This window comes from Musa acuminata, chromosome BXJ3-10 (genome assembly GCF_036884655.1).
Source record: "Musa acuminata AAA Group cultivar baxijiao chromosome BXJ3-10, Cavendish_Baxijiao_AAA, whole genome shotgun sequence".
Taxonomy (NCBI): Eukaryota; Viridiplantae; Streptophyta; class Magnoliopsida; order Zingiberales; family Musaceae; genus Musa; species Musa acuminata.
In genome coordinates this window covers 26,939,100-26,960,580 of record NC_088358.1, presented here as the reverse complement: position 1 = coordinate 26,960,580, position 21,481 = coordinate 26,939,100, and the positions used below count along the sequence as shown (strand labels likewise).

Below are 21,481 nucleotides of genomic sequence, written 5' to 3'. Positions count from 1 at the left end.
GGCACAAAGACACACTTGTTTGGTGTTTTATGTCACACCAACAGTGAGGGGTAGTATTGGTGTTGTAGAGGAATAAGTGGCAGTGTTTTGTTTACATGTCCAGTTTATGAACTCATTCATGGCAAAGCTTGGAGGGAGGGGTCAAAAGAGGAGGATGGTGTGAAGAGCGTGGAGGAGCGTGAACCATTAGTGAGAGAGAAGCCATTTAAGTGAGTTCAAGTGCCAGCCTCCAACATGAATCTACCACATTGTTATCATTTGGAAATGATGAAGCATATCAGTATTGCTTTCATTTGTCAAGCATTCATTCAAAACCATCCAAATTTCATGTCTATAGTACTACACACTTATACAAACTAAACTTAAAAATCATATATTGTATAAACTAGAGTATTAAATATATTTTTTAATCATCAAAACTAAGTCAATAATTACCTAAGAAATTAGTCAACCGATATCGAGAGCTACGATAATATCCTTGAATTCAATCACAACGGCTATCCTAGTTAGTAAAAATGTTGAGTTACGATAATATGATCAAGATCTCAAAATTTTAAAAAAATATATTTTCATATTATCCAAATTTTTATGTGCATGCATATGCTTAAATTTTTTTTTTCTAGTGTCATATATGTAAACAAATATAATGATGTAGAATTGTTTGCTGACCACAACCACCACATGAAGAAGAGTCATACCAATAAGTGCTGTTTATATATACTTTAAATGACATACAAATGGAAGTCAAAAGATAGAATTTTAGATCTGAAAGCCAATATATGACTTTGAGACACCCACAGAAAATACTATATAGACTCACATACAATAAAGTCAATTACTCTTATCAAAGAAGAAAAGTCTGCATTGACTTCCTCTCTCTCTTTCTCTCTCTCTCTCTCTCTCTCTCTCTCACACACAGACACATTTGTATAAAACCCTATCCCAATTGAAACTTGAGCTGCCAATGACAACTTCAACATCTGCCTTTCTTCCCTCACCCTTCTTCCTCAGATAACCATAGTCTCAGAGCTGCAGTGTGATCACTGTTTGGAGAACTCCATTTCTTCCATTGGCTTTCATGGAAGAAGTACTTGAAGTCCCAGAATACTATCTCTGTCCTATATCTCTTCAGATGATGAGGGATCCGGTGACCGTCACCACCGGCATAACGTACGACCGGGAGAGCATCGAGCGGTGGTTGTTCTCCGGCAAGCACCGCGACTGCCCCGTCACCAAGCAACCGCTGCCCCCGGAGCTCGACCTCACACCGAACCACACTCTCCGTCGGCTGATTCAAGCGTGGTGCGTGGAGCACGCGTCCGACGGCGTGGAGCGGTTCCCGACTCCCCGTCCCACGGTCGACAAGTCCCAGGTCGCCGCCATCCTCGATGAGGTCATGATTCCGCAGACGCGGATGAGCGCTCTCCAAAGGCTGAAGAGCGTCGTGTTGGAGAGCGATCGCAACCGACGGTGCGTCGAGGAATCCGGTGCGGCTGATCTCTTGGTCTCGATCATAAGAGAACAAGAGGAATGCAATGATGGCGATGAAGCTCTGGCTATCTTGTGCTCCCTTCAGATCTCGGGAGAACGCCTACTCGATCTGCTTCGAAGGAACGACGATCTCGTCGGAACGCTAACGTCGATCTTGAGCCAACGGAACGACCAGTCGCAAGCCTACGCCCTCCTCCTCCTCAAATCTCTGGTCCCTGTCATGTCCCCGTCCAGAATGTCAGATCTGAGAGAGGAGTTCTTCTCCGGGATCGTGAAGGGGCTGCAGGACAAGGTCTCGAGACAGGCCACCAAGGCCGCGCTGCAGATTCTCGCCGGCGTTTGCTGCTGCAAGAGGAACAAGGTGAAGGCGGTGCGAGCCGGAGCTGTCTTCGTCCTGATCGAGCTGTTGCTGGGTGAGACCGAGAGGAGGAGGTGCGAGATGCTGCTGGCGGTGCTGGACCAGCTCTGCGGGTGCGCCGAGGGGCGGGCGGAGGTGGTGGCTCACGCGGCGGGGATCTCCGTGGTCTCGAAGAAGATACTCCGGGTTTCGAAGCTGGCGAGCGCCATGTCGGCGAGGATACTGTGCTCGGTGGCGAAGCTGTCGCCGTCGCCGCCGGTGCTGCAGGAGATGCTGCAAGTGGGGGCGGTGTCCAAGCTGTGTTTGCTGCTTCAGGTGGACTGTGGAGTGAGGCTCAAGGATAAGGCGAAGGAGATACTGAAGCTGCACTCTAGGGTTTGGAGGAGCTCTCCCTGTTTGCCACCTCTGTTGCTGGCTTCCTATCCATGACTCCATCGAATGACTTGAGAAAACTCTTCTTCTCCACTTCATTCTCTACATAAATCGTATGCTTATTTCCATTAACTATGGATAGTATTCATGTTTCCAATGCATTAAAATCAGTACTATAAGAATGGATGGGTCTGTTTTAATTATTCTACGGTAATAATTAATCTTTTCGAATGTGTCGACTAGCTTAGTCGATAAAGACTTTGATAGTTTATCGTATGGTTTTAGACTCGTATTCTACCTTCGTCGTTTATCGTTTATAAAAATAATAATAATCTTTTTATGTTGATTTTAGTTGCATTAGTATATATCATAAGCAAAATTATTGTTGTTGTTGTTGACTTCATTATATGCATTCAAGTCGGCATCCAAGCGATATTTATTCATAAGGTTCGATAAGGAGTCTTAATAAGGTTTATGGATTGGTGTTTCTATAATACTTCTGTTTAGTCTCACATTAACATAAAAATTGGGTAAATGTTGGGGAGGGGGAAATGAACATGAAATCGAAAGAATAAATTAGAAATTAATAAATAAAAAATACATGAAAAGTCAATATAAAATTTGACGTGGTTTGATAACTCCTGTTTACTTGAAAAAGTCAAATTCTTCGTCACATGAGATCAATCATAAAATCTTCGAGTTATTCTCGTTCAGACAAACATAAATCTTGAAAAATTTATGTATTTTCTCTTACCCTAATTATCAATACATACAAATTAATACATCTTGAAAAATACAGAGATACATATAAAACAATCAAACCCTAATTATCAAGAATTTTTTTTCTTTTAATAGAATTCCTTCACGTGGGATTTTTTTTTTATCTTTATACTTATTTCAAGAATCTCAAAATATAATATATTACATTACATCCGAGAAAGAAGATTCATTCTGATCGGATGGCAATTCCAGTACTGCAATCCGCATGGAGGTAAATATTCTGCGGCAACCAAGAACTTACTATTCCAAAAGGAACAGCATGAAATGGCAGCACAGTGTTATGGAACTCCCATCGACATCGCCACCACTTTTCAACCTCCAGACTCTTAACTTGGAATTCCAACATCGCAATAAAATGGAGTGCTGTCACCATCTTCCTTCCATGGATATATGCATGCTGCTGTATTTGACCACGCGAACGAAAATGGTATCCGTTGAATGCAGAACGCCAAAGTCAATGGTGTCAGCTTATTGCAGGAGATCCATCGCAACCAAAGGAGGAGGCCAAATGTTACTTGGTCTGCGGAAATCACGGTCAGCAGATCAGCTTGTCTGCCATCGACGTCGATGGGTCGTGAAGCTGTGCGAGATGGAGAAGATGATGATGATGATGATGATGAGCAGTGTCAATTTAAATTTCTGGGAAATTAGCGGAGCATCACCAGTTGTTTCTCTTCTTTGGAGTTGACCAGTATCATGATGACAACGTCTCAACTAAATAGTAAAGACTGTTTCGATCAGAATGCGCTCAGCTTTGCAAATTGTGTTGCTGTCTTTTTCTAAAGCAGTGGTAAGAAGAGAAGGCAAAAGAAAGAAGATGTTAGAAGATTCTCACGTAATTATAGGTGTTTTTGTTTTTCCTTTTATGTCTATTTTGTAGTAAATATATTCAATATTATCTTTTATTTTAATATGTTTATTTATATAATTTTTGTTATTCATTTAGGGTATTACTGGGATAAGATTAACGTTCATTGAATTAGATACCATTCGATACAAAAACTAAGAGTAATGGGTTATGGAGGGAATGAGAGAGAAGAGGAGGTTGGCTTGTCATCCAATGGGAGAGAGAAGTTGGCTTCGTCAGCCAATGAGACTCCACCTCCAACGCTACAGTCCCGCCAATAGAGAGAGAGAACGAAAGAGGGAGAGAGAGGTTGGCTTGGTCATCCAATGAGACTCCGCCTTCCAACGTCGAGCGGCCGCCAATCAGCGGCCATCATCTACTTACCGAGTCCTCCGCTCTCTATCCGACCACAAATAAAATCAATCGATCAGCCGCACGGCCTTCGCTCCCACCGCAAGCTGGGCGACGGCCTATGGCTGCAAATGACGGCGTCGCCCTCCTCCATTCTTTACTTTGACCCGTCAGCCCCCCTCCTCCCACAGAAACCCAACGCTTGTACGTTTCCATCAAGTTCATATGCTGTGTACAATGATTCTGGAATACTCCTCCAGGCTATGCGCGTGAGATGTGGGATGGAAATCAACAAAGCAGGAGAGGTGTGGCCTTTGATGACTCGTCATTTTGTGGCACGTGGTTTAATTCGATGTTGGTCAGCGTTTACTTTCGGTCGGAGCTGCGCTGCGGACTGATGTTAAGAGCGTATGCTTTTTGAGAATATGAGATTGACTATCTGATTACCACTTTGATCTCATTCCACTATTTACCATTAGTATATGAAAACAACACCGGACACAAGAACAAGGTAAAATTTTCACCAAAACAAGATACAAAATGCAGTCTAAAAATATCCACCAAGATCTCACAGGTATTTCAGCAGGCAACTTACAGTGGCTTGTCAATGCGCACCTATAGAATAAAATGTCAATCCTTAAAAGTCTTCTTTACTTGATGAAGGGAGAAGAAAATAAAATTTATGAATTTTTCACGCAATAATTTCAGCAGCCTACAAGTGAGGTGATAAAAAAAACCTGTCACACTTGTGTTGTCAACTTCACGAGAACTAATCTCTCCAAGTAAGATCAACCCCACAATCAACAAGAAACACCCGGAGAGTGTCTCAAATCACTGGGTCCAATGGTGATGCACCAAGCACATAGTCTTCCCAAGTGCAGACATTTGATTGCAGGAATGAGTTATCATAGTTGACACAATGAATTGCTACGGATCATCAGAGCCCCAGGCATCATCACGCAAGGACCTCCGAGTCACTATTCGATTTTTTCTTGCTTCTTCCTGTTTCCTCAGATCATTAGACCCGAATTCGGTAGACGGCTTTATTCCCACTACCTGAGCAATCAACCTTTGGGCTGTTCTTGCAGAAGTCTTGGGCCTCGGGTAAGGAGGTTCCAGATCTGAAAGTTCGAACCTCCGTTTAAGTAACCAAAGGTACAAACAGCTAAAAATCACATGCAAACATCAAAATAAGATGTAAAACTGAACAGAAAGAATTGCAACAGAAAAGGCTACCCAGAAAGTTCTGGACAGTGTAATCCCTACAGTTTGTGGCAGATATCAGCGAAAGAAAAAAAAAAAAAGTTACATCAGAAAAATGTAAAAGATAAAGGAAAGGAAACAGTATACCTTTGGTGCAGATCTGGTTCCACAGGTTATCATCCTCCTGCAGAGAACGGACTTTGAATGGATAGTGAGTGATGTTTTGAGCATCACGTGCTGCAACCAGAAACAAGTATTGTAATCTGCCATATTATTATTAACAAGACCATCTGAACTTTAAAAAAATAACTAAGACTAGTTTCTGTTGAGAAAACTACAAGATCAAAATATTCAAAAAAAATAAAGAAAATTGAAGTTTTCAATTCTCTAAGGAATCCAGAAATTGGTTTTAATTATAAAACTTATTCAGTACATTAAACAGTATAAATTATTTTCCCATTAGTTGAAAGAGGAATCTAAAGTGTCATACATGATAGTTCCAATGTACATGTGCTGCTCATTCCAATTATTGGTAAGAGTTGTTGGATAGGCACAATAGCAATTTGCTTCCACTTTCTTTAACATCCAAATTTCTGAATGGATCTGAGCACTTTTGTGAAATTATTGGGGAATCCTATCTTTAGAAGATCAAAGTTGACCAATTAAGGAAAGTTGGATGGTCAGCTAGTAACCCAAAAATTTCAGGGATAATTTCTCTAGTCTCTTCTTTCACCTTTACCTAGTTTCACCTCTCTTAGATTACTTGTCACTATACTTAAACAAGTCTAATGTTAGTATAAGCAATTAACTATGAATGCTCTTGCAACCTATTATTACTTAACAACTGTGAGGCTCACTTTGAATTGCTTGTCATGTGCACGCACGGGCACACACACACACACACACATATATATAGGATTTTGTTTGATGGACTAAGGCAAGAATCTCAAGGAAGCAGAAATATATATGTCTGATTAATTTGATCGATTCTGAGTAACAAAGACAGCATGAACCTTCTGAACGAGCAATGTAACCCTCGAAGCATAGTCTTCCATTTCTTATCCTGCTTGTAAAAATTCAGATTTCGTATCGGTTTAAACAGGGAAACAAAGCTTCTAAAGGATGGAATGAATGAATACCATTAAAATGCTACAGTGACGACATGGGATAATGAAATTGGAGATATGAGGTGAAAGTTAAAACATAAAAGGGTCCAAACTCCTTGAATCCTAGCCCTCGATAACTTATACTATCAAATGTGGCTCTTCAGAGGCAAGAACATTTGGCCTAAATTGACTAGATCCTGTAGCCATTAATCAAATATTTTCTTTCTTCCTCCTTTCTTTTACATGATGAGTAGGATGCAATGCAGTTTAAATCACGAAAAGGATTCCATATAATGCTCCTCCTTCAAGCAGACATCTAGTTGAGAAGTTCCTCGGAATGCTGCCAAAATATCAGTATCTCTGACACTACAATAAGACAATTTATAATCTGGGTAATACCAGCCTTAAATCTACCACTTTAATCACTCTTTTTGGTGACACGATTACCACCATACAACTCATAAATTAAGAATTCTGATAACATCAAAATCTACATGATGCAAACCAAGGTAGGCAATACCGAATGATACCGTCCGGTACGGATGGTACATACCGGTCCGACCGCATACCAGTACGTGGACTATCCGCTACCCGACAAAACGAAAAATAATAATAAAATTATATATATATATATATATATATATATTAGAAAAAGGCGACGTCGCCTTTTTCGGATTATATATATATATACATATACATATATATCGAGCGGTATACCGCTCGGTATACAGTTTCGTACCGTACCGAGCGAACGTCGAAACTCCGGTACGGTACGAAATTGCAGACCTTGATGCAAACTATGATGAACAAATGAATATTTTGACAAAAAAAAAATGACTATCATCAACTAATTTCAATCCCATGATGAAATGAAATGGTTTTTTGTCAGAACATGTATATGATGAATCAAATACATTGTTATTCTATACACAACACGATGTTTGGTATTGCAAGCTAAAAAATAAACTGAGCTGCCTCTTATTTTGAATCAAAACATCTATTCTAAGACAAATTCTCGTACATCCTGATCCTGTGCATCGTGATCCGTGTGTTACATGTAAATCATAATAGACAAAATCCTTTTATAAAAGAGTATAGAGAATAGTTAGGCACAAATCTAATATCTATTGAAAGAAAAGCACAATGGCCAATGAGATAAAAATAATGAATCATAAATGGATTTCAGAATACATAGATAAAAGAACCATTATAAGCGACTGGTAGTTGCATAACGACATGGCTTCACAACTGTTATTGAGATTTAAAGGAGATCTCAAATTTTAGTTTGTTCAAACACCCTTGACTATGATGCTATTCAAATGCATGTTCCAGAACATAGATAGGCATGCACATATTCATAGGCTTCTTGCTAATATCCATAGACTTGCTCTCGGTGACAGATATATATCATATATTCCAGGTGGTGCATTTATTACTCTGTTATAATAAATCTGCATTTGGACTTTCTTCTTTTTAGAGCAATCATAGTAAGCACTATGTCTATGGCAGCCTTTTTGAAGTATGATTGTTACAATAGAAAAGGCATGTTTCAGTGCATTATCCAATTATAGGCATCATGAGATTCCAAATCCTTGATGTGGAATCATGCCAACTGATAAAAGACTGAATTTTCAGGTTTAGTCATAAAAAGTTTCTGGTTAGGCATAAAATTAAAGGTATGTGAATGTCAGCAACCATAAGCTTCACGTTATGGATGCATATTCGAACATGTCATCAAGAATGAAACCTTCAGGACTACAACCCTTTTTCATGGCAAAGGAAAACTAAACAATTCATCTTTCTGACATGATAGATCAAGATAGATCTTAACTCGAACTGGCATCTGCCTCAAGAGATCAAAATCTTGCTAATTAACTTTAGTGACAACTGAGAAACACCATAGTTTTACTGCCAACCAATTGATTCATGCAGGAGATATCAAGTGTTTAGATAATAACCCTCAAACTATAGTTGTAACAAAAAATGTTTGTCAAAAAGAAAGTAGGTCATACAACATACCAAATGCTGGTGTTCGGAAAACTGCAAGTGCAACAGTGTCATTGACCCATCGGATAGCAAACCCACCATCTTTGAATTTCTCGAAGAACTTCTCTAACTCCGTTGTTCGAGTACTAGGCGGAAAGTCATATAGCACAAGAACATGGTTGGTACCATATCCAGCTAAGAACATAGAAATATATCACATTCAACCCTTTTTTTCTGTTCTGATGAAAAAAGACTCCAAAGCTAATCAAGAACGGCAGATTAAAGCTTAAGAACACTCACAATTCCTGCCCCCGCTTGCTGCATCGTCCTCAGCACGACGTTGATGACCCTCAATTGATTCAATGTCCAACTTCGAGTTGTCATCGGCAAGGGTCACGGCATCCACCTGTTCACTGTACAAGCAACTCTTTTGGTACAAGAAAGATCCCCTTCCCCGCCTCTTTGGAGTTACAAGCACCTCGGGATCTTTCCTTGAAGAACTAGGTGCCTCTCCATCTCCAGTGTTCGAAGATAGCAACGATTCGTCATGGATGCCACGGTCTGCAATTGCCTCCCAATCTGCACATTTACCACCAGAAATGTTGATATCAACTAAACTATTTAACATCCCCAGCTAACGGCCGCAAGAAAGTACCATCTTCGTCTTCTTCGTGGTCGCTAGAAGGAGTTGAAACCCTAATTTCTTCTTGCGGCGAAATCTTCTCCCTCACTGGCTCAGAACCCCTTTAATCCACAAGAAATGAAAAAGTAACGAAACCAGCACGAGAATTATAAGAGACCATTCAAGAGTCAAAGTCGAAAGCGCCGCCATCCCTAATTCTTCGATCTTTAAGTCGGCGCTTACCCTGATGTCGGGGTCAAAGGCGGAACGGAGCCGCGGGCACGAATGGCGAAACCGCGGGACCGGAGCTCGTCGGCCTTCAGGGAGAAGCCACGGGAGGAGTGAAGGTCGGCGAGATCCCCGAGGGCGGCGGCGAGGCGGAGATCGCCGGATGGCGACGGGGGGCCATCCAGGGTTTGCAGCCTGGAGACCACTGATTCGAGGACGGAGATGGCCCCCTCGACATCGCCGCGATCGACCAAGTCCTCTACTGCCTCACTCCACCCGTCTCCTCCGCCTCCGCCGCAACCTACGCCGCCGGCCTCCATCGCTGCTTCTCTTCCACTTCAATGCGTATGAAAAGATCGGAGAAGAGTCCGGCGCGGCCGACTTTATCGAGTTCCACTGTAATGGGCCTAATTAAGCCCAATAAGTATGTGAGAGGACAAAAGCGATCTCTAACAAGACATTAGAATTAAGCTCAATAAGCCCAGTAATTAATCCCTCGACTTACTCAAGCTTCTTACTGTGTGGTAGAATTACATGGCAAGGCACCTAAATAACACTTATTGGGTTCGTGCCTTCCCTCCATATATTTATCCAAAGTCCGAACGCTATGATTTCCCTCCTTCCCCGCCCCTCGTTTTGCTCTTCCTCCTCTTGTTTCCCTCTCCGCTCCCCGCCCTCTCTTTTCCCCTCCGATCGCCTCTAGTCCGATCGCCCCTCCTGCCGCCGATCTATCTTAGAATCCTTCAACCCCCTGAGATCGGCTCCGCCTTGCCGCTTCCGCCGTCAAATTCGACCATAACTAGGGTTCCGGGCCCGGATTTCGTCCCCGCAGCCGATCTCTTGGCTTTCGCCGCGGGATCGGGGATTTCTAGCTGGATTATTGTTGGTTTGATCTGGTTCGGGTTGATGTCCAGCATCCAGGCAGCTGGTAAGCAACCGGCTCAGCAGCCAGGGCAGATGTTTCAGCCGTCAAAGCAGTGCTTGCCGTTTGCCTCGTCAAGACCGCCGTTCGTCTTGCTGGATGGGCATCAGGGGTTCTCAGCCGCCGTCGGTCGGTCGGGCGGTGGAGACGACATGGCCGATGCGCTGGTTATTAAGACTCCTGTGAGTTTCTGGTGGAGGTTTGTCGGTCTTTTTTTATCCTTGAGTTGAACTAAAAGACTTCCTTAACTGCATGCTCCATTTGTGTTACTTACTGTTTATTTGTCGATAGTTATTGGTTTAGGTTTATTGTCCGGAGTGATTTGGTGTTTTCCATCGTCAAGGTGGACCAATTAAGGAGTTGCCAATTTGGTATTCAGGTGCTATATAACTTCTTGCATAAATTATTTCCATTCGTAGTAGGTTTGTCTCAAGTTAATTAGGATAGGTTAGCAACCGTCCAAGCTTAGCTCTACCTTGTTACCATTTTAGTCATGATCTAGGTTCGAGTTCCTCATGGGTCCTTGTCCCCATGGAGTTCCCGGAAGGTGCTCCTGGGGACATGCAATGTCATGTATTCACTTTTTGCTCGATATCCCATTCAGAAGTAGCTGTGTGTAACCATAGATAACTTGGATCAGTGAGAATTCTTGGTGGGTGAGGATTGATCTTGAGTGGTCGGGAGCAGTGAGTTGGAAATAGAATCATCATCTTCTATTTATTGAACTTTCTGTATAATTTCTTTCATGTAAAATCCGTGCAGTGTTTGCTGAATGCTGCTGGATGAGATGTAGGAAATTTAATGAAACAATTTTGAAACTTTGTAGATCATTTTGACTGATTACTATTTTCTGGTAAGCATGCATATCTTTTTTGTTTATTGTTCCCTTCTTATTTCTGTTAGCTTCTTGACAAAATTAAAGAGAACTTGGTTGCATTCAAGTTTGAAAGAGGCTGAGGTTAGTAATGATCCTTTTTCATTTGGAAATTGGCCTTAACTAGAGTCACTGTCGTTTTTAATTTAAATAATAACCCATTTCTTCAGTTTTGGGGAGGATAGCATTGATATCCCTTTGCAATTGAAAATGTATTTTGCTATGGAAAATTAGAGGTTGATTCCAGTAACTAGTGATGTTACTCTATTAAAATGATTGCAGAAACACTTCACTTTTAGACCCAAGTCCTAGATGATGATGCTTACATGTTCTTCTCCACATCTTGTTGCACCAGATACTGTTGAACCGGTGCCCAATGCATGGTGGTGGCAATGCAATCTTCATTAGCTAAAGTGTTTGCTTTGTTGCTTTTCTGAATGTAGTGTGTCTTACACTTGATAAATTTTAGATGCATGGTAATTCCTCAGCAATGTTGAATTTTTAGCATGTTGTTAAGATATGTCCTGTCTAGGCTTTGCCATAGAATTTGATGATAATATATCATCTTCTTTATCCAAATTTTTATTTTTTTCTTCTAGTCATTTAAAATGTCAATCATTGTTTGACAATATGTAGTTGAACAGAAAGTCTGTACAAGAAGATAATGAAGCTAAAGTACTGCACGAGCGGGCAACTAGCACTGGATATGCTGTGGGATTCACAAGTCCTCTACTCACACCGGTGTCAGAAAAAGGAAGAAAGACGTATAGTAAGTCCAAGATTTCTAAGCACAGTAAGTCCAGCACTCAAACCCTTCTGTCATATGCTGGTGAGTCGATCTATTTATTCTAATTTATCAACTCAACATGGTTAGGTCTAGCATCTGGGAAAAATCACTCACCGCTTACTTCGATACATGTAGTTGTAAATTGCTTTTCTAGTTGAAGTTCTCATCAGATGATCAAACTTTGTTGTCCTGATTGAAAAATAGTTCTCTTTTAGTGTAGATATTTGAACATAACTATTGTTATTATTGGGCCATTTGCAGGTTCACATCCTGGCAACAATCTTACTCCAGTTGGAAATAGTCGTTATGATAGCTCCCTAGGTGATTGAGTCCATTGTTAACCTGATACTGATGAAGAATCAATTAGTTAATCTGTCGAATTATTCTGGATGTTGTTTTCCTGTATTACTGAAGATCATATTTCTTCATTTTTTTTTAAGGGCTTTTGACCAAGAAGTTTATCAATTTGCTTAGACATGCACAAGATGGCATCCTTGATCTGAATAAAGCCACAGAAATTTTGAAGGTAATGCCATTAACTGCTAAGTACTTCTTCAGTTATCCAAATTTAACAAATATATCTGTACAGGTGCAAAAGAGGCGGATATATGACATCACTAATGTTCTTGAAGGCATTGGACTTGTAGAGAAAACACTTAAGAACAGAATCTCTTGGAAGTAACTTCTCATTTTTTTATCAGATTTTTGCTTGTTTCTGTGTGCTTCTGTGAGATTTTCAACCTATGAAGAACTTAGCACAATATGATGTTGAATGCCAGGGGACTAGATGACATGGGTCCAGTTGAGGTTGATGATGATGCTTCGATTTTACAGGTGTGATTCACGTGCGCTTTTTTTCCTTGATTACTGAAAGTACTTTGCAGTCTACTTAGTTCTTATGTTGCTCCATTATGTAGTCACTTAATATGGAAAAGGTAACACAATGTGAATCCACTTTTTATTGTTTATTCAGGAAGAAATTGACAAACTTACGTTGGAGGAGTGCAGATTAGATGAGCTTATCAGGTGAATATTATAGTTGGAGCGAGTAGATTTTTAAAATGTTTTATCAATCATGGTGAAAATTATAAGTTATTTGAAGCCAAATGCAAGAAAGACTGAGGGACCTCAGTGAAGATGAAAGCAATCATAAGTAAGTATCTTCGTTAATGCATATGTATGCTAGAGATGTTGGTTTAACTTCTGCTCTCAATTGCTACAAAATCTGTTTACCTTTAGGTGGCTTTACGTGACTAAAGATGATATCTCGCACCTTCCCTGCTTTCAGGTTTCAGTTTTTTTGCTTTGGAACTCTAATTCTTGTAGTTTATCTTAGATGTAACTTGTATACTGAAAACAGATATTAGCTGCTGTAAAGTGTAAATAAGCCTGCAATTCTTGTATTATCTCTAATATGCAGAACAAAACACTAATAGCAATTAAAGCACCTCATGGTACTACCCTTGAAGTTCCAGATCCTGATGAGGTGAGCAATAGCAGGGTCTAGTAAAAAGTTACTTAGAGTTCAATGTTTAGTTTTGACTAGTACAAAATACATACAAATATTTGTAAGTTCTATGATCATGTGGTGCAGGCTGAGGAATATCCTCAGAGGAGATACCGAATTGTCCTAAGAAGCACTATGGGTGCTATAGATGTATACCTTGTGAGGTAAAATTCTTTCTGTTTTTATTTGGAATTTCTATCTCTATAAGCAAGTTGAATGCCCAAGTTGCCATCGATTATGTTCTCATTGCTATTGTTCTTTCTTCTTTAGTCAATTTGAAGACAAGTATGAGGGGATGAGTGGTGTTGAGATGCCCCCGAAGGTCCTTGCCATATCAAATTCAGGATCTGTCGAGAACTACATGGTGCCATTTGTCACAGAAGAGAGCAGAGGGAATGGAATGGAGGTTGATATTCAACACAGCGAGAGGATCTGGTCTGATGTAAATTCTTCACGGGATTTTGATGGTGGTATGATGAAGATTGTTCCTTCAGACATTGATGTAAGTAGTTTTGAAGATCCAGATTTAAACAACATAAGCCTTATAATGGTCTTTCATTTGTCTGTGATGGCTTTGATCGACTTTCATTGTCGATACTAACTCTCTAAAGCCAAAATCTCTTAGCTAGAAATATATCACCATGGTGACTTGAGTCATGTAGATCCTTAAGACTTGTACATGCAGTCAATTATGATCCACCTCCAGAATAAGTTGACATAAACCAATCAGCCATAATTTAGTTTTATTATAATTTATAACCAAGCTAATAATGGTAGTTTTTTCTTCTTGTTTTTTTTTAATTTCTTTATCTTAATTTCTTATTGACAAGATCTGGTGTAATTCCTATGGCATGAAGCTTCTGTCTTCAATATGTACTTGTACCTTATCTGCATAATATTTGACTTGTTATGAAAATTCTTTCTTCTTTGAGAAACAGTTTGCTTCTTCATCCTCTTGTTCAGAATATTCAAGCATGTAGAAGTAGAAAGCACCATTAGACTTCCATTTGTTCTTACATTGCTTTATGTTTCTGGTTCTTACAATTGATCTGTCACCTACATCTGTACAAGGAAAAAATAATTGGTGAAATCATTGCACATCATTGTTTGCAGAATGTGTGAATGGATTACAAGAAAATTCTATTAACATTGGTTGATTTACTATGTGCTGCAGACTGAAGCTGATTATTGGCTTCTATCAGATGCTGGTGCTAGCATTACAGATATGTGGAAGACTGCATGCATCCTTTCTAAGACATTGCTCTCTTTTTTTTATGTTCTCTGTTGACTATCTTTTTGGAACCTTAACTCGAGCCACAGCAGAGGTTAAATGGGATGACATCAGCACAGGTGGTGCCAACACACCTCAACCACGAGCTCCGTCTGGTGTTGTTGAGGTCTCTTCAGATGCAAATTCTTCCCTTAGATGAATGCAGGATAGGTGGACTATGTAACTCAGAAGCCTGAGGACTGGTTTTTGTGTTGGAAGCAGTCTGCTTCCCCATTCTAAATGCAAAGGTTGAAGATACTGTGGAATGCTTATTATTTGGGGTCCATGTCTAAGTCTCTGCAAGAGTAATCTGCCAATCTGTCCTTTGGCAAAAACTGGTCTGTGGGTCATCCCATGATATTTTGGCATAGAGATTAGACCTGCAATCACATTGTAATCTTTCGTTTCCTTGAGGCTTTCCTCCTGTTCTATATATGAAGGTCTTGTACTGCTCGAGTTGCCATTTTGAGTTGTGGTCATACCAGATGTTAATCTATGGATCATATGGACAAAGCTAGGTATATTGGTGACTCTGGCTTTGTGTCTCATCCATTGAATGATGCCAAGCAAAATTGGTGTGTCGTTGAAGAAGCCAGTATTAAGCAAAGCTTAGCTGGGTAGATGTTGAGGATGCATGTCCTAGGGTGGGTGTCATGCTTCTCGGCTTTTGTCCCCTCTTTGGAGCTAAACATCCACAAGCAAATGCCTAGGCAATCATATCACCGTATCATTTCAACCAACCTCCTTAGGAGGTAAGCCGGATGATCCAATCCACTCGTCAACGCGTGTCAACTCTCTCTTCCGTTCAACCGTAATTAAGAAAATAGGCATGATCACCTAACCTGCTTAACCGTTCGTGTTCTACCTATTCATGATCACCTAAGCTACATCCTCCACGGTACTAACCCTTACATGAATGCACATTGGTATTCTTTATGATGCTTTAAAAGGTCGACGCTAGAGCAACTTGCACCCACGCCAATTTTTAACAAACTGAAACTATAAAATTCGTGCTATGAATTGATGATCATAAATCATGCTCAACTGGTGGCACTATAAAAGATGTTTGATTGATTATGAAAATTTGAACCCATCAATATCGCCCACCATTGTCATATCATCCCAATTGTACCAAACTCCTTAAAACGCAGTGCTGTACCCGATCACCCACCAACTGCAACCGTAGTACCCACGAGGCATTTGGAGGACGACGCCGTTCCAATAATTGAGGCGTTACGACTTGAAGCCGAAGCGTCGGCTTGTAGACCGCGGAATCCATCCGCCCAAACGTTGACTCGGCCCGTTGACCTCATCCTTGTTTTAACCCCCGACAAACAACTACTGCCTTCGTACTATACTTACAGTGATCTAATAAGAGTTGGAATGCTCACACGTAATTCCTTCGTATTTTTATTATGTTTTATCGGAACTTAACCTCAATTCAGATTAATTAAGCTACACTAAACATAATCATACATCCTCTCTTTATTCCTCCGCATCTTCCTTCTGTTCTCCCTCTCTTCGCGATGGCGGGGGAAGCCGCCGCGGCCGACACGCCCTCGGAACCGCCGGCGAGCAGTGATTTCGTCATCCACCATCGATGGTCGAGGTCCCCCGCCGCCGCGGACTCCTCCGTCCCGCGGTTCCAGCCGAGGGCGCTCCACGTCGGGCGCGCCTACCCCAACGGCGGCGGCGAATTCGAGCGCCGCCCTCGCGCTGGAGAGGCCACGGGCTACACCAGCCTCCGGGACCTCATCGACTCGCCTCCGCGGCCCATCGGGGCCTCGTCCCCGGCCGCCCCCGGCGCCGGCGGGGGCCGGGAGATCCGGATCAGGAACCGCCTCGTGAAGCAGGCAGCGTACGCGTACCTCCAGCCGACGCCGTCCGCGGCGGAGTCCGACCGTCTTCGCCGCCGCCACCAGTCGCTCCGTCGGTTCCTCGCCGTCCTCACCTGCGGCCTCGGCGTGGACCCGCTCCTCTCCTGCATCGATTTCGTCTGCCGGCTCGTCCATCGTCCGCGACGATGACTCCTCCAAACGGCAGCACTAACGGCGTCTAACAGCCCTCATTCAGGTTTTTTCTTATTTCCCCATTTTCTATGATAAATAAATAGGAAGCAAAAAGAGAGAAAACAATGCCAAATCACACATGAAAAAAAACAGAAACAAAAAAGTTTCCAATCATTATTCTGCCATTATGTCGGTAGGAGAATACTTAAACACGATGATCATGTCGATGAATGGTGGGGATGGAGGATCGAGACCATTAGATGGCGATCCGACGGTCAGGTTTGGACTATGGGGTAGGTCGACTTCCATGCAAGGTTGGTTCTTCCCAACGTGGTATTAATACACGTCGGTTTCGCATCCAACGGTCAGGATGAGCTATCAAACAATAGAGACGTGCGTACATTTGTAGATGTGGTAAGGAGCACACGATTGGGAGACGAGGTGGCCGGGAGGATGCCGATTCAGGCAAAGGTCCCGCTTTTGGGATCCCGGTCGCCGGTTGGGTTTCGACCGATGGCGTCGCGCGATTGATTCGGGAGAAATTTGGGGTTCCGATGGGTTTTGGATGGATTCTATTTGTGTCTCGAGGTAATCGCCGCCCGTCTACTCTTCGATTGATCTTGTCGCTGTTGTTCTCATTTCGATTCGGACTAGGTTAGGGTTCTTTTTGCTTACAGGCTGGAGAGATTGTTCTATTAGTCTCTTTTAGCATGGATGTCGGATATTTACCCTGACGTATGCTTGTCTTGAACCCATCATAATGGGGTTGGATTAGAACTGTAGATTTGATCGGGGTAGCTCTGCGGAGGATTTCGATTGGCTTGGGACGGCTTTTCATGAAGAAATGTAGGTGAATGGGATCAAGAAGCAAGCTTTCGTCTATTTCATTTGTTGGAATTCTATTTTTTGTGGCTGATTTGGCTCTAGCATGGTACAATCTTTTCTTTCGCAGTTCTTGGTCTGTGTGTTATATGATAGATGACCGACGGTCAGAATTGGTTGCTTAGAGTTGGGTTGCTAATTCGGGTGGTTGCTAACCGTTACATGTTATCATTGGCCGTAGAAAGGCTTTTCTATGTTATGTTATTAGCTGTCGAGACATGTTTAAGTTTTATTTTCTTGTATACATGCTTTGATTTGGATGCATAGGAAAGTAGTGGGTCTTAAATCTGCATGATTTTCTTAGCTTGATTGGGTGTCAATCAACAATCTACTGTAGGCCAAGGAAAAGTTGTAAGATTGGATATATGAAGCAGTCATACAATAATCGATCCACAGTACTTTTGTGGTCTATGAATATACTTGTTGTTAGATTTGAGATATATTTCAACAAAGTTCAAACTTGTCCAAAAGACGCAAACAGTTAACAGTCCTAAGTTTGGTTCTTCAGTGGTCATAAAGGAATGTCTTTTCTTAATAAGTAGAACAAATATCACTACTTGCTTTAATGCTCTACACTTGCTACTGTAAGCTGTAGAAGAAAACAACCATATTCTGAGGAATATATAAGGCAATTTGATATGTATGAAGGCCTTTTGTACTGTGAGAATGCTGTTATTTGGCCTTCTATGATTGCTTATGTGTTGTTTACATGCACCACTCTGTAGCCATCATGATTGTCTGCCAGATCCTGCATTATGTAATTTGGTTTTCTTGAAAGATGGAACTGAAGCTTTTGACTGATATAGCGATGTCTTGCCATCTTGATGTTTTAAATACTACATTAGCCTCTTAAATTAAGTGCCTCAAAAGAGAACACTTTTTAATCCAACTAAGGTTGTATAAATCCCTTGTTTCTCATCTTTTTTTTTTTAAATACATATTCTTTGCATCTTATACTTTGTTATAAGAAATCCTTAAATTGCCCTGACTTATGTTTTGCATACTGCATTTTGATAGATTTAATTCGCTAAAGTGTGATTCTCATTCTATTTCCCACTAGATGTCTTTGTATGTGGATCGTCTTTCCCCTCGCATTCAACAACTGTAAAACTGAAAGTGGACATGACTTTGCAATTTATGAAGCTTACTCTAGATACAGAGAGAGCTCTTCGAGCTTTGAAGGAAAGCCTGTATGTGGGGAGCAAATATTTCTTAGTTGGTCAAATGGACAGCCGAGAGTTTTCCAGAAGTTGGCAAGGACCATCAGATCTCATGAACCCTTTTATCAAGGAGGTTGAGAGAAGAAAATAATGAGGTTGGGTTCATGGTTTCCTATGACAGAAGGGGCTTTTCTGCTGGGCCATCTCATCCCTCGATGTATAACTGTAAATGGCAAATATGATACTGCTGCTTGCATGAATGATGAACAGAATAATGAGTAGTATGCAGCTTTCACTGTTAAGCTGAAGAACCTGACTTCAGCCAGACACAAGGCAAGCAGTTCCACGAGGTTAACTGTTAAGGGAATAATTTTGGCTCCGAAACACCATAGACTAAGAGCACCAGAAGAGGACCAAATATGCTTCACCGTGGAAAGGTACCTTGGAGCTGCTCATCTGTGGGCATGGGAAATGATCTACTATTGGCTTTTAAAAGTGGGTCCAATTTCTGCTGAGAACTATGGAGGAAACTTGAGCAAAATAAAGAATTTGGTATTGTAAATAAACACATCAGAAGCAGTAATGGTTGGGGAGAACACAATCACCTTGAGCTTCAGCAAAGTCAGTTTTTTCTCTATGGTCTTGTTGGCTGGGTGTGAATGTGTATCCTGAAATGTTCTCCTACCATCAGGTAAAATGATTCATTTCACATTAATTTGATTCAGCAATCTTTGTGAATTCCTGTGACTTGCAAAAGGCTAGATATATGGTAAGGGTTGATCCATCATCTTTGAGCTTAAACTTCCATGTTATATTAATTTCCAAATATGTGTGGTACAAAACTTGTAATTGATCAAGATGTCATTTCCAATAGGATCTGAAATGGGCTAAAATTCTTGTCAACTTAGGGGCAGGTATTAAAACAACCCAGCTAGGTTGATGGTTCAAGTTTTCCAAACTTCAATTTGATCTTGCCCAATAAGACTGAAGATTTATGGTGGGTTTAATTTTGGTGTTAGCGTTATAAAACAAAAGGAACTAATAAAATTGTCCACCCTTCTCAATGATGAAGGCCATCTTGGTACACACTGCATTGACATGAGAATTCTTACTGGCGGTTTATTTCATTTCTCAACTTCAGTAATATTTCTTGTGACTCGTATAGGGAAATCAGAGTCGATTACTTATACCATAATTTGCATTCCCTTGGTATGCAAAAACAAGTTCATTATTTTTTCTGTCTTTGGAATAATCCTGCAAATAGAGTTGTTTCCATTATTCTAAATTCCAGTCATCCCGATGTGTAAAGGTAGGTGCAACATTAACTTGATGTTGAGGGTCGTCCGACTTTAAATGTATAGTCCATGTATTCTAATTACTTTGTTGGTGATACTAGTAGATTGAAGTTGACTGATTGCTACATTATATTTCAGGAAAATATCCTACTGCTGCAAATGGCTTGACTTCTTTCACCTGTTGATGCTGGTAAGCAGCCTTGTGTGGGGTACCACTTTGTAGTAAGTTGTAAAGGATCATACTTACCCAAAAGACATCCAAGATTTAGAATCAGAGTGTGATACTGAATGCCAAATCATTTTGCTGTTCATCTGTTTGCTATGTGATACAGAAAGAGTTAGGATGGATGGTGAGCCCTCGTTTTTGGCCTGTGCTGGTTCAGATGTGTGTCAGACTGCTTGTAGCTAAGACACATACGTAGAATGCATCTATTTGTTCCATCCATAGCATAATGTGATGTGTTATGCCATGTAAGAATGGTTTCGATGCTATAATGCATGAATCACACATATAGAATACATCGCTATTAAGCTGCATAAATAATTGCTTGCCAGCATACACTTATGTCTCTTCAACTCAGAAACATACATCCACTTACTGACTGACCAAATAGTTATTGGTGATTACGATAGTGACAAGCTCATATTCTTTGAGGACACTTTTAGCGATATTATAAGCTCTTAGTTAATATTAATGTCACTGCTTGAAGAGACCAAAACCGTTGTTGACGGTGGTGAACGCGCCGTCGATGACGAGGTTGTGGCCGCTGACGAACCCGGACTCGTCGCTCCCCAGGTAGACGGCGGCGTCGCAGCACCGGCCCCTTGAGGTTGGCCATCCCGCCGATGAGCTGCTCGATTTGTTTCCCCTCCATGCGCATGAACTCGCAGGCCAAGCCGGTGGCATAGCCGAAGGAGGAGATGCAGTTGACTCGGATGCCGTGCTCGGCCGCGGCGCTCTTCGACGCGATGTACGCGTGCGACGCCACCCCGCCCACCACCGCCGCCACGCTCCCATTGTTGATGATGCTGCCCCCGCAACGCGTGCTTTATCCCCAGGAACACCCCGGCGAGGTTGACGCTCAGCACCCGGTCGAAGTCAGCAGCGTCGACGTCCGTGATCCGGGTCCGGTTGCGGTGGATGACGGCGGCGTTATTGAACATGACGTCGAGGCGGCCGTACTTGGAGACGGCCAGGTCGACGGCAAAACATGTATGAATGAGAGAGAAGATTACCTCCTCGCGAGTGAAAGCGGAACTGGAAAAGCACTGCAATTGGCCATGGAAATCCTCGCTCGCTCTCTCTCTCTCTCTCTGTGTGTTACCTTCTCAGAACGAGAGTGGATGTGTATACATAGATACTGCGGCGAACTCCGCAGAGAAGAAGATGACCGCAGCATGTAGAACATGATGAGCCTAAAACCATGTGAA

General features: G+C 41.6%; 4 protein-coding genes across 5 annotated transcripts; 3 read left to right on the top strand and 1 right to left on the bottom strand.

Annotated features, from left to right (window-relative positions):
• The first annotated feature begins 969 nt into the window (after window positions 1-969).
• Window positions 970-2,586, top strand: LOC135650677 (E3 ubiquitin-protein ligase PUB23-like). The gene has a single exon (XM_065170198.1). The coding sequence runs from the start codon at window positions 1,079-1,081 to the stop codon at window positions 2,276-2,278; it is 1,200 nt and encodes a 399-aa protein (XP_065026270.1). The 5' UTR covers window positions 970-1,078; the 3' UTR covers window positions 2,279-2,586.
• A 2,110-nt stretch (window positions 2,587-4,696) lies between these two features.
• On the bottom strand, window positions 4,697-9,717 carry LOC135650702 (uncharacterized). Its single transcript, XM_065170248.1, has 6 exons — window positions 9,360-9,717; window positions 9,150-9,238; window positions 8,795-9,073; window positions 8,528-8,689; window positions 5,550-5,639; window positions 4,697-5,320 (listed from the first exon to the last, which is right to left on the bottom strand). Exons 1-6 carry the CDS (start codon window positions 9,662-9,664, stop codon window positions 5,127-5,129), a joined length of 1,119 nt encoding a protein of 372 aa, XP_065026320.1. The 5' UTR covers window positions 9,665-9,717; the 3' UTR covers window positions 4,697-5,126.
• A 222-nt stretch (window positions 9,718-9,939) lies between these two features.
• On the top strand, window positions 9,940-15,227 carry LOC135583670 (transcription factor E2FB-like). Of its 2 annotated transcripts, none has more exons than XM_065170415.1 (14): window positions 9,940-10,448; window positions 11,785-11,969; window positions 12,189-12,248; window positions 12,368-12,453; window positions 12,517-12,605; window positions 12,707-12,761; window positions 12,901-12,953; window positions 13,030-13,080; window positions 13,167-13,215; window positions 13,348-13,413; window positions 13,522-13,598; window positions 13,705-13,936; window positions 14,609-14,675; window positions 14,755-15,227. In XM_065170415.1, exons 1-14 carry the CDS (start codon window positions 10,366-10,368, stop codon window positions 14,862-14,864), a joined length of 1,263 nt encoding a protein of 420 aa, XP_065026487.1. In that variant the 5' UTR covers window positions 9,940-10,365; the 3' UTR covers window positions 14,865-15,227. The 2 variants fall into 2 exon arrangements, with proteins under 2 accessions (XP_065026487.1, XP_065026486.1); XM_065170414.1 differs by having other exon boundaries at window positions 11,777-11,969.
• Window positions 15,228-16,185: 958 nt separating this feature from the next.
• On the top strand, window positions 16,186-20,495 carry LOC135650876 (uncharacterized). The gene is made up of 3 exons (XM_065170527.1): window positions 16,186-16,777; window positions 18,656-19,446; window positions 20,189-20,495. The coding sequence occupies exon 1, from the start codon at window positions 16,231-16,233 to the stop codon at window positions 16,729-16,731; it is 501 nt and encodes a 166-aa protein (XP_065026599.1). The 5' UTR covers window positions 16,186-16,230; the 3' UTR covers window positions 16,732-16,777; window positions 18,656-19,446; window positions 20,189-20,495.
• Window positions 20,496-21,481: the final 986 nt, after the last annotated feature.

Bases quoted from the DNA above. Each gene is read 5' to 3' on its own strand.
- LOC135650677 (XM_065170198.1), top strand. From the start codon at position 1,079: ATGGAAGAAGTACTTGAAGTCCCAGAATACTATCTCTGTCCTATATCT.
- LOC135650702 (XM_065170248.1), bottom strand. From the start codon at position 9,664: ATGGAGGCCGGCGGCGTAGGTTGCGGCGGAGGCGGAGGAGACGGGTGG. The intron at 9,074-9,149 runs GTACTTTCTTGC...GTAAATGTGCAG, and splicing joins CCACGAAGAAGACGAAGATG to ATTGGGAGGCAATTGCAGAC. The intron at 8,690-8,794 runs GTGAGTGTTCTT...CTATGTTCTTAG, and splicing joins AGCAAGCGGGGGCAGGAATT to CTGGATATGGTACCAACCAT.
- LOC135583670 (XM_065170414.1), top strand. From the start codon at position 10,251: ATGTCCAGCATCCAGGCAGCTGGTAAGCAACCGGCTCAGCAGCCAGGG. The intron at 12,954-13,029 runs GTGAATATTATA...AGTTATTTGAAG, and splicing joins AGATTAGATGAGCTTATCAG to CCAAATGCAAGAAAGACTGA. The intron at 14,676-14,754 runs GCATCCTTTCTA...CTCGAGCCACAG, and splicing joins AGATATGTGGAAGACTGCAT to CAGAGGTTAAATGGGATGAC.
- LOC135650876 (XM_065170527.1), top strand. From the start codon at position 16,231: ATGGCGGGGGAAGCCGCCGCGGCCGACACGCCCTCGGAACCGCCGGCG.